This window comes from Tachypleus tridentatus, chromosome 1 (assembly GCF_004210375.1).
Source record: "Tachypleus tridentatus isolate NWPU-2018 chromosome 1, ASM421037v1, whole genome shotgun sequence".
Taxonomy (NCBI): domain Eukaryota; kingdom Metazoa; phylum Arthropoda; class Merostomata; order Xiphosura; family Limulidae; genus Tachypleus; species Tachypleus tridentatus.
The window spans coordinates 5,725,003-5,737,147 of record NC_134825.1 but is presented as its reverse complement, the minus strand read 5'-3'; the positions used below and the strand labels follow the sequence as shown (position 1 = coordinate 5,737,147).

The window sequence follows — 12,145 nt, the reverse complement described above, 5'->3', positions numbered from 1 at the left end:
AATTTTCATTAGATAAAAGAAAAAAATGTAAAACTATGTTTTTTAGAACACACTCGACGAGATCTGTTTAAATATGATATCAGATTTTAATTTTAACACTGGCTTTTGTAAATACCAGAACGTTTCACGATTTTAGTTACATTTTCTCATAACAAGTGTTATGAACCTGCTGTAATTTTCATGATTTTTAGTTACATTTTTTCATAACAAGTGTTGTGCACCTGCTGTAATTTTCATGATTTTAGTTACATATTTTCATAACAGGTGTTGTGAGCCTGCTGTAGGTTCTTAGATTTTCTTAATTTAATCAACCTACAAAATGATCAAATAAGTTTCTCTACAATAATCTAACGTGGAAATAAAACTCAAAATAACACAAAGCAATCTCATAAGTTGATATTTAGTCACTACACCCTTGGATTTCAGTACTGCTTGACATGAACGTGACATGATTTCAGTGAGTTTACACAGACATTCCTGAGTGACTGACTGCCATCCGTCTTTGAGTATTTCAAAAAAATTCATCTTCCGTGTTTGGTTTGTGATCTTTCATTAATCGGTTTTACTCAGCCCATAAATTTTCATTCTAATTGATTTAGATGGTTGACCTGGTTATTCCGTAACATCAAGTCTCTTATTTCTGAGATATCTTTTAACGAGTCCACTATCACAGTGAAACTTATTTGATCATTTTGTAGGTTGATTATAATAATAATATCTAAGAAACTACAGCAGGTTCACAACACTTGTTATGAGAAAATGTAACTAAAATCATGAAAATTACAGCAGGTTCACAACACTTGTTATGAGAAAATGTAATTAAAATCATGAAAATTACAGCAGGTCCACAACACTTGTTATGAGAAAATGTAACTAAAATCATGAAAGTTACAGCAGGTTCACAACACTTGTTATGAGAAAATGTAATTAAAATCATGAAAATTCTGGTATTTACAAAAGCCAGTGTTAAAATTAGTATTTGAGATCATATTTGAACAGATCTTGTCCAGTACGTTCTAAAAACATATAGATTTATATATACTTCTGTTATTTAATAGCAGATATAATAAATTTAAAACAATTTAAATGGGGCCACTTGCTTTTGCCCAGCCCTGCAATTCATGACGTTTTGATTCGGACTGTGTTGTCTTTTGACGTGGCAATATATAAATCATTACACTTTAATTTAAACTGTATTGTTCTTAGAATAATACAATGTATAAATCACGACATTTTGATTAACTCTACATTAACACCACTTTTCCCTCATGTTCACAACACAGAAGTGTTATATTCAACAGCGTATTTAACTGATGACTGGTAAATGGTAGAGTAATAATTACAAACCTGTGGTATTGTCGTGACTTTAGCTTTTGTATATCAAATACGTATTGACCTTTTGGTATATGTTGCATACAGCTTTCAGAAGGTGCTCTCGTTAGTGCATTTCGTATCTGTGAAGGTTTAAGCTTATGTTAAAAGCACTTTTAATCACCTTCAGAAAGGTTCAAAGGTTACGAGCAGGCTGCCACAGTTACTATAATTTACGATAATGTACACTTACATTGTTAACTAGAAACTTCTCTACTTATTACCTACTTTCGATAAATATGAATGGTTTGATTTTGTTGAGCGCAAAGGGCTATCTGTGCTTTGTCCACCATGTGTATCAAAACCCGATTTTAGCGTCGTAAGCCTGCAGATTTACCGCTGGCTGCCCAGTGGTTCAGCGTTAACTTTGAAGGCTTATAACTCTAAAACTGGTTTTGACACTTGTGAGTTCAGCGCAAATATCTGACTGCGTAGCTTTGTGCTTAGTAACATGTATAGAAGAAAACACTCGAGGGCCGATCAATACGAGAACTACAAAACTCTATGTAATTATAGCTTTTGCCCATAGATGGCAGCATCTCAGAGAGAAATAATATTCATACAGAACATAATATGCGTGTTGTTTTAATATAAATAAGCGTTGTAAATGAAGAAACACTCTTGAAATGTTCTAGTGTAAAAAGTTACATTGAATTTAGCTGAAACGAATGTAAAAGAGCAACAATATTTAATATTCCAGGTTTGAACAATGTTTAAGGTAATGCTTTCCACAAGTTATCTAATTAAAGGAACTGGTTCTCCAGGAAAGCAAACAAGAAGCACAAAACATTGTACGTACTTATTGACTAGAGTTAAATAAACCACGAGAAGTTGGAAAATACTAACTTATTACAAAGTGTAACTCATTCACTTACAAGAAGAGCTGCAGGTGTGAAATACTTCCACATGGTACCCCAAAAGAAAGACCACGCTCTACTACGTGGTCCAATCATCTTCTCTATATCATCCAGAAATCGTTCTGTTCCTAAAGTAAAAAGCACACAGTTTACAAACGTCAAATCATAAGTATCGTATGTGTACGGTGACTGTTATGTATTCTCAAGACGGCTGGTATAGGTATTAGAACTTTGTTTAAAATAATGTACAGAACAACGTTTCGACCTTCTTAGACCATCTTTAGGTTAACTCCAAGTAGGTTTCTCGTCATCACGTGTGCTGTTGTTAACTTCTAGTATAAAAATAGTCGATAGGGTGGAAACGGAGGAACAACCGGATGCAAATGATTATTGTTTAGTTAGGCTCAATGTTTTGCTGTGAGATTTAGAAGATGAACAAATATGGTAAAACAGAAAGTTAGAAAATTAAATAGATATACGTAAGAAGGCTGGCTTAAAATGTAAAAATTAAATAGATATACGTAAGAAGGCTGGCTGAAAATGTAAAAATTAATAGCAAATATTTCTTCAAATACATTAAGAGAAAGCAAATTGTTAGGATGAAAGAAAGACCTTTGAATGACCATGCTGGTAGGCTAATGAATAATGAATAATTAATTGATGAAGGCTGAAATTCACTTATTTTTATTTCAAAGTTTAGTTTATTCCATGGGACGTTCTAGAGTGAAAAACGGGTTCCTTGTAGTCCTTCAGCCAAAAGTGCATATTTTAAGAGTTTTGAACATTTGGAGTAAAGACACGGGTTTAAATCTCAGGTAAAACGTTTAAAGGATATTAAAATATTAGCCTAAGTATGAGTCTTGCTTTGCAAATATAAATAATATCAAAATCACAAACAATGTATACAAGTCTAAACAATAAAAGTGTATGTTTGATTTCTCAAGCAGAAGTTTCCCAAAATGTGGTCAGTTTGCTGCTTGTTTGTTTTGAATTTAGTGCAAAACTACAGGAGAGCTATCTGCACTAGCTGTCCCTAATTTAGCAGTGTAAACCTAGAGGGTGGGCAGCTAGTCATCACCACTCACCGCCAACTCTTGGGCTACTCTTTTGCCAACGAATAGTGGGATTAACCGCCTCTTATAACGCCCTCACGGCTGAAAGGGCGAGCATGTTTTGTGTGACGAGGATTCAAAAATGGGACCCTCGGATTACGAGTCGAGCGCCTTAACTACCTGACCATGCTAGGCCCAATGAGGTCAGTGTTCCAATGTTATCTCAGAGAGGTTTAAATTGTGGTCAATGTTTCACTTTTATCTGACAGGTTTATAATGTGACCAATGTTTTAGTTTTATCTCAGACAGGTTTATAATGTGGGCAAAGCTCCAATCTTATATTAGACAGGTTTAAAGTTTCTCAGATTCTGATAAAGGTTTTCGATCGAAGCTCATCCAAAGTAGAAATAATCAAGCTGAAACGTAAACTAAGAGTCACTTGACGTTACTTTCTGATAAAGGCTTTTTTTCTCCCTATAGAAGGGTTGAATGATATCGAAGTAGTGAAGCATGACATGGTTAATATGTTCATTGTATACTTTACTATAATCTCAGATTAACATAACATGACTGTGATATCTCATAGTGAGATATCACTTGTCAAAATGCCTTACCGTAATTCCAGGATATCAGAAGACATTCAAATATAGCGATGAGTAGAACAGAGAAATTCGCAGCATACTTGTCAAATAGTTCCAGCCAGTACATACCACTCTGAAACACGTGCAGAAAAAGTCACAGTTTTGTAATTTTTAAACTATATAAAACAACTAAAATAAGGTAAATGTTGTAGAGTAAGAGATAATAACATTTGAAACCTTTAGCACCTTGATCATTAAAAACACCAATAATATTTGAAACCTTTAGTACCTTGATCATTAAAAAACAATAATATTTGAAACCTTTAGTACCTTGATCATTAAAAACACCAATAATATTTGAAACCTTTAGTACCTTGATCATTAAAAAACAATAACATTTGAAACGTTTAGTATCTTGATCATTAAAAAAACAATAACATTTGAAACCTTTAGTACCTTGTTCATTAAAAAAAACAATAACATTTGAAACCTTCAGTACCTTGTTCACTGAGAACACCAATAACATTTGAAACCTTTAGTACCTTGTTCGCTGAGAATACCAATAACATTTCAAATACAATACACACTCTTGTTGTAAATATAATTCCTCCACAGAAGCCAAATGTTGAAACTATCAGAACCACTATTGTTTTCTTCCCTCTAAGAACAGGAAAGCAGTCCAGAATACCTGTTGTAACACACTCCAGCAATGCAAACTGAAAATAAAACAAATACATCACTTGTTACAGAATACCTGTTGTAACACACTCCAGCAATGCAAACTGAAAATAAAACAAATACATCACTTGTTACAGAATACTTGTTGTTACACACTCCAGCAATGCAAACTGAAAATAAAACAAATACATCACTTGTTACAGAATACTTGTTGTTACACACTCCAGCAATGCAAACTGAAAATAAAACAAATACATCACTTGTTACAGAATACCTGTTGTAACACACTCCAGCAATGCAAACTGAAAATGAAACAAATACATCACTTGTTACAGAATACCTGTTGTAACACACTCCAGCAATGCAAACTGAAATTGAAACAAATACATCACTTGTTAATTGGACAAGCCTTCATCAAACAACATGAATAAAATTTTCTTATTTATATATTAACAAAATATTCTGAACAAAATATTTCCAGAGTTTTAAAGCTGAGAAAGAATCAAAACTTATTAAGTTTTATTCGTTACATTGTTTATTGTTTTCTTTAATCTATTCTATAACCTAAGTTTTGTGTTATAAGTACTGAAGATGTAAGTCAGTTGTCAGAATTATTTTATTTATAGAATCTCAGCATTTTAAAATATTGTCACTTATTCATCGTGTGCATCCAAAACATAATTAATATAATTCTGCTATAAGATTGCAGAATGTACAAAGATGGTGGTTGTTTATATACACATTTTCTTGTGAAATGTGCTGAGATTGTGCTTATTTAAATACACATTCTGCTCACCTGACTGTCCAGCCCTAAAGTTAAGAGCATGATAAAAAAGAGGAACGCCCATAAAGGAGAAATTGGTAATCTGGCGACGACTTCGGGATACACGATGAATGCTAAACCAGCTCCCTGATCTACCACGTGCTCCACGTGCACGTTCAGTTCGTGAGCTAGGTAGCCAATTACGGAGAATATAACAAATCCCGCAAATATACTGGTCATTATGTTACTGATGGACACGATGAGAGCATCTCTGAAACACATAAGTTTATTAGATATAATCAGTTAGTTAGGACACACAAATGGACACGTTAAAGAGTTACATAAGAAATGTGAACAACAAAAGCCTGGGAACACATGTAACACATATTACGTCATGTTTCTCTCGTTTTGATTTAATAATTGCGTTAATTTGTTTTGAAACTGATTTGTTGAGTTGGTCAATAACCTATTGTTTATTATTATAACAATAGTCTACACAACGTTCCAGTGTATATTTTACTTTTTGTTTTCTTCACAGTTCCAATAAACTTTTAAAGCGATCGGTTACAAAAGAAATTTTGTTACTTGAAGCATATGTTCGTTTATGTCTTATAACAGTATTTGCACACAAGCTTAATATTACCCAAGGTTGTCAGCACCTCAGGAAGCGATAAGACCAATCAGACAATGGATTGAACACATTTTTGTGGCACGTAGCTACAATTTGCGTATTAACCTTTACCTTTTTTAATTCAATACGTTACGTTATGGATATGCTGCATCTATAGTTACAATGGCTCAAGCTTCAACAATGGTAGGTTTCATTAATTTATGAGTTAGTTTTATAATACGGTGTGATTCGCCCCTTTGGCTGAGATATAGCTAGCTTTAGGCAAGTCTCCAATCACATAACGACTCAAACTTGAAATCATAACCTTACCACAGTTAACTAAAGGTTTTCTGTAATCTGCTGTTAATCTCTCACTCATTTATCATCGCTCAAAAGTTTCAAACTATGATTCATCTGTAAGAAACACCTTCAATCAGCCTTCAGTACAAACGGGTTGTGTTTTGAGGTCAACTCTAGTGGTTTGTCTTTATTTTCATTCCATGTAGTTCAGCATTTGTAAATTTTCATTCTAATGTAATGGTGCTTAAGTCACGTAATATTCTATTATTTTTATATTGTGATGCGATTTGTCACTGTCATCCAGAGAAGTTAGCTAGCCTAACATGGTGATCGCTAAAGAAGTTAGCCTAACATGGTGATCTCTAAAGAAGTTAGCCTAACATGGTGATCTCTAAAGACGTTAGCCTAACATGGCGATCTTTTGCACTGTTCAACTTTTTTTCTATCAGTTATTTGAATTGAAATTGAAGTTCTTTATCTTATTAGTCTTGTTTCTTCTGCTACTTCTCTGTAGCTTTCTTTTATAAAGTTTCCAGTTGAAAAGCAGCTGTTCTGTGTTTGTGTCTCACACCAAACTAATCACATATTTAGCCACAAATGTCTCCACTTAACTGTTTCTGATAATTTCTTCCCAATATAACAGTAATTCTAATATACAGTTGGGTTTAGTGATAATCTTATATAAATATATGTATTAAAAGGGAAATAATTTATAAAATAACATTATATTCTAAGTGCTGTTTAACCTACTATAAACACCATACAATGAATTACATGCCAAGCATTAGTGAACTTGCTGTTATCATTGGCTAAAGGAAGAAAGATATATTTTAACCGGAGATTTTCTTAACTGATAGTACATACTAATAGTAATAATATCTTATTATTTGTAAAGATAGTACTTAGTAAATGACAGCTTACATTCATAGTAATACCTTTGTAATAATAGCACTTATTAAGTGTTGTTTCACAATAATGATAACACAGCATTGTTTGTAAGAGCAGGATTTACTACGTGATAGTCCGTATGTTGTTAATTGTAATGGTAGGATTTACTAATTGATAGCTCATGTTGAAGGCAATGCAGTATTGTGTATAACGGTTAGTTGTACTAACTGACAGTTCATATTAGTTGTAATCCATTGTTAGTTGCATAATAAATCTAACTTCATAAGATTAATTTATGTTTAGAATATTATTATACTTGGCAATCATCATCCGCGGCATATCGGCTCATAGAGGTCGGCTCTGAGTTTGTTTGTTGCTATTGTTTTTCCCAATTACCAATTTTTAGCTCATAGCACCGTCATCTTTTGAGTTTGAGATCTCATTACAGTCTTAGATTCCAGAGGGAGGTCAAATCATGATGTGACTGGTCAAACCCAAGGTCTCACAGATTGGTTTATTCTAATTCTAACTTTAAAAAATCCAATTTCAGAGTCAGCTGATAAATCGGATATACGTGAGCTCCACGCTTGGTATTGGTGGCGCACAAAAATATAATTAATTAAAAGAAAAGAGTGTGCCATAAATTAATTTACTTTAACCAAAACATTTCACATACAGGTATCTTCATATTAATTGCTGCTAGTCATAAAATGTCTTATTTATTTACAAATCAACTAAGAAAGGATTTGACATTGTTTTTATAATAGTTTAATAGCCTTGGCATATTGTGGATTTGAAATATTCTTTAATTGTTTAATATAGTTATTATTTCATGAACTGCTATAAACGGCTTGCAGTTCTCCATCCTACAAAGTCAAAAAAACCACACAATAGTAGTTATAAAAGCAACGTAATCTGAAGTTAATGTAAAATAAAAGTAATTTACTCCATTTTCATTCTAGAATTCTTCTGATTAAAATATAGAAAAAACTGTTTAATGTGGGTATGCAGTTGAATTGTTCGTTTAAATAGAAGTAAGAACCTAAACTGTTCTATGTATGTAATCATTGTTGGATACATGTGATTAACTGAAGATGAGAAAGTAAATGGTTTAATGCAATTAATTGGTTTCATTGTTACAAGTAAGTATGTAGCTCCTTTGTTTGCTTGCAGGAAGGTAAGAAACTAAATACTTTGATATAATTAAGTAGTTGCATTGTTAGAAGTAAGTATGTAGCTCCTTTGTTTGCTTGCAGGAAGGTAAGAAACTAAATACTTTGATATAATTAAGTAGTTGCATTGTTAGAAGTAAGTATGTAGCTTCTTTGTTTGCTTACAGGAAGGTAAGAAAATAAATACTTTGATATAATTAAGTAGTTGCATTGTTAGAAGTAAGTATGTAGCTCCTTTGTTTGCTTACATAAAGGTAAGAAACTAAGTGGCTTAATGTAAGTAAGCAGTTGCATTGTCACATTTAGGCAAATTATTGTTTCCATAAAGGTAAGAAACTAAACTGATAGACATAGAATACAGGCGAGCAAACATCTTTTCAGATATAGGTAATCTTCATTATAACTAGATGTAGCTAGACATCTGTGGTAAGCCTGCACTGATGAATTGAATTATAGTTCTATAGGTATATCCAGATACAGTTTCATCGGTGGATGTTAGGAAAAAAAAAAGTACATTAACATGAGAAATGTTCTAAAACTGATTGTTCAGCCAGAAGGTTAAAGGTTAACCACAGTCCTTATTATAATTGATTTTACTTTTGTCGTCATAATAAGATAATTTAATGGCGTATCAATTTTATATGAAAAAAGCACGCGTAACGTTAAACATATATAACACTTACTTGTAACAGTTGTTGTAGAAGGGGTTGTAGGAAGACAACGTTTTGAGACCATACAAATACAACACTTACTTTTAACAGTTCTTGTAGAAGAGGTTGTAGGAAGACAACGTTATGACCATACAAATATAACACTTACTTGTAACAGTTGTTGTAGAAGGGGTTGTAGGAAGACAATGTTATGACTATACAAATATAACACTTACTTGTAACAGTTGTTTTAGAAGGGGTTGTAGGAAGACAACGTTATGACTATACAAATATAACACTTACTTGTAACAGTTGTTGTAGAAGGGGTTGTAAGAAGACAACGTTATGACTATACAAATATAACACTTACTTGTAACAGTTGTTGTAGAAGGGGTTGTGGGAAGACAACGTTATGACCATACAAATATAACACTTACTTGTAACAGTTGTTGTAGAAGAGGTTGTAAGAAGACAACGTTATGACTATACAAATATAACACTTACTTGTAACAGTTGTTGTAGAAGGGGTTGTGGGAAGACAACGTTATGACCATACAAATATAACACTTACTTGTAACAGTTGTTGTAGAAGGGGTTGTAAGAAGACAACGTTATGACTATACAAATATAACACTTACTTGTAACAGTTGTTGTAGAAGGGGTTGTGGGAAGACAACGCTATGACCATACAAATATAACACTTACTTGTAACAGTTGTTGTAGAAGAGGTTGTAAGAAGACAACGTTATGACCATACAAATATAACACTTACTTGTAACAGTTGTTGTAGAAGGGGTTGTAAGAAGACAACGTTATGACTATACAAATATAACACTTACTCGTAACAGTTGTTGTAGAAGGAGTTGTAAGAAGACAACGTTATGACCATACAAATATAACACTTACTCGTAACAGTTGTTGTAAAAGGGGTTGTAGGAAGACAACGTTATGACCATACAAATATAACACTTACTTGTAACAGTTGTTGTAGAAGGGATTGTAGGAAGACAACGTTATGAGACCATACAAATATAACACTTACTTGTAACAGTTGTTGTAGAAGGGGTTGTAGGAAGACAACGTTATGAGACCACCCCATGCTGGACTAAGAGCAAAGAAGATCTGAACAGCAGCGTCACCCCAAACCTTTATGTGTTAGAATCATTCTTTTATAACACAATAACACAACGTCTTACAATTCGTTTTCTTTCACTTACTGCATTTTTAAAGAAAAAAATCCAAATACAACTAAAATGCAGAACTTACACTTATACATTTATATATATGGAATACAAGATGCTTAATATCGATATAAAGAAAAAAATCACTAAACACAAAACTGTTACATGCATGTAAATGTGCGACATAAATTACTCTAAAAGTTGAACATTATGTTCTTGTTTCTTTTTAAATTATTCTGTGTACTATGTACTACTGGGTAAAATGTTATTATAACATTGTAATAACAATTTATCTACTAAACCTAAATTCTATAATAACAATTTATCTACTAAACCTAAATTCTATAATAATAAACTAACAATGGTACTTTAGTGGATAAAGTGTTGTGATATTGTTACGTTAGAACATAAGTTGTTAGCTTTGGAGATAAAGGATTTTGTAGTGTTGTTTGTTTAGAAGATAAAATGTTACTGTAACAGTTTAGTTTAGAGATAAAGGTCTATTTTAACATTATTAATTTTATACCTAAATTCTGCAAGCTCATTTTACAGCGTTTCAGCATTCCCAAACACGATCATATAATAAAGATCCATTACTGAGCAAAGCTGTGGTCAAAATCCTTACATTACAGTCAATTAATGTATTGCGTAAAATTCTAAAACAATGGAAACTTAATAGACTTATCTTTTATGACCTCAACAAACACGTTCAAAAAAATTTTATTTCTAAACAGAGCAGCCTAAGCTCATCATAATGAGATAGTTAATAAAACTTAAGTTAGGTGAGATTAAATAAAAAGTCCAGACTTCTGCGCACTTACGTCTTTATATAATATTAAGTGACATTTATAAAACACATAATATGAAGCACCTAGATAAAATAACCTTCTATCTGACAATTATGAAAAAATAAAGTAGCAAAAACGTTTTGTTAAGTATCGAACATCGTGAATGAAGTATCATTTCTTCCAAGTGCGTGTTATACACAATACATATAATAATATGTCATCCATATACACTGCTCTGGACGAAATATTAAATGTCGTTCTTATAAAATGAGTTCAAGAAATTACTGCGTGGTAGATGTACCAATATACGTATAAAATATCTCGTTCTAACATAGGATATTTATTTTTTTAAAACAATGAATTATAATCTTTATAAGTAAGAACATAAGGAAACTGTATTTTAACTTGCAATACAAATTATTAGGTTTATTCTTAGTTTCGCTCTTAGTAAGTAGGTTCGAAAGTTAATAGTAGACACTTATAAGAAGTGTAATGCCGTCATAATTTACCAGATTTAAACATGTTATCAGATATATATATATATATATTTACTGTTATACTTTCACATGTACTTTTGTGTGTATATAAACCCTCATCTGTCTTACGTAGAATATCAAAAGCTAAATATACAATAGTAAAATATCATCACAAGTAAAATATCGAATTTAAAATCAAGCACAATATATCAAAATTATGTTTAAAATGTTTATAAATATTTTCTGGGTATACAGATTATCAAATGAATAGTATCTTCTTCCGATATAGATCATGTTTTCAATTTCATCTATTAGATGTAGATCATGTCTTCAAATATCATCTATTAGATGTAGATCATGTTTTAGATTTTGTGCCATAGGTTAATGTTAATATGTTAAATATCGATCATTAGATTAACATATAAGACATTGACTTATTGTGCAAAGTTAGAATATATTAAGTTTGATGAAATATATTATAAACTTAATAATAACTTAATAAACTTAAACGTAAAAATAATGCGAATAAAATATTCAGTGTTATTTATTAAGTTTGGAATTTGTGTTCCAACTATTTAGAATTTATGTTTGAGATATAACGTACTTAATACATAGATTACCTTGTTCTTACACGAAGGATGTTATGGGTTAGGTGTAGAATATATCAACCTTCAGAGATAGAACAACCAAGTTACAGATATCGAATACGTAAAGCTTGAGATGTAGAATACATTATGTATCATATGTTCAGTGTCGTGAGTCACGTAATTAGGTTTGA

General features: G+C 31.9%; 1 protein-coding gene across 1 annotated transcript in view; it reads right to left on the bottom strand.

The window, feature by feature from the left end:
• LOC143236082 (sodium-dependent dopamine transporter-like) overlaps positions 1 to 12,145 on the bottom strand; it is a 66,442-nt gene that overhangs the window by 5,855 nt on the left and 48,442 nt on the right. Inside the window, exons 8-12 of the mRNA XM_076474377.1 lie at positions 9,965 to 10,068; positions 5,336 to 5,573; positions 4,449 to 4,577; positions 3,895 to 3,994; positions 2,247 to 2,356 (exon numbers count right to left, since the gene is read on the bottom strand). Of these exons, the coding sequence (XP_076330492.1) occupies positions 2,247 to 2,356; positions 3,895 to 3,994; positions 4,449 to 4,577; positions 5,336 to 5,573; positions 9,965 to 10,068 (681 nt within the window). The remainder of the gene's footprint in view (positions 1 to 2,246; positions 2,357 to 3,894; positions 3,995 to 4,448; positions 4,578 to 5,335; positions 5,574 to 9,964; positions 10,069 to 12,145) is intronic.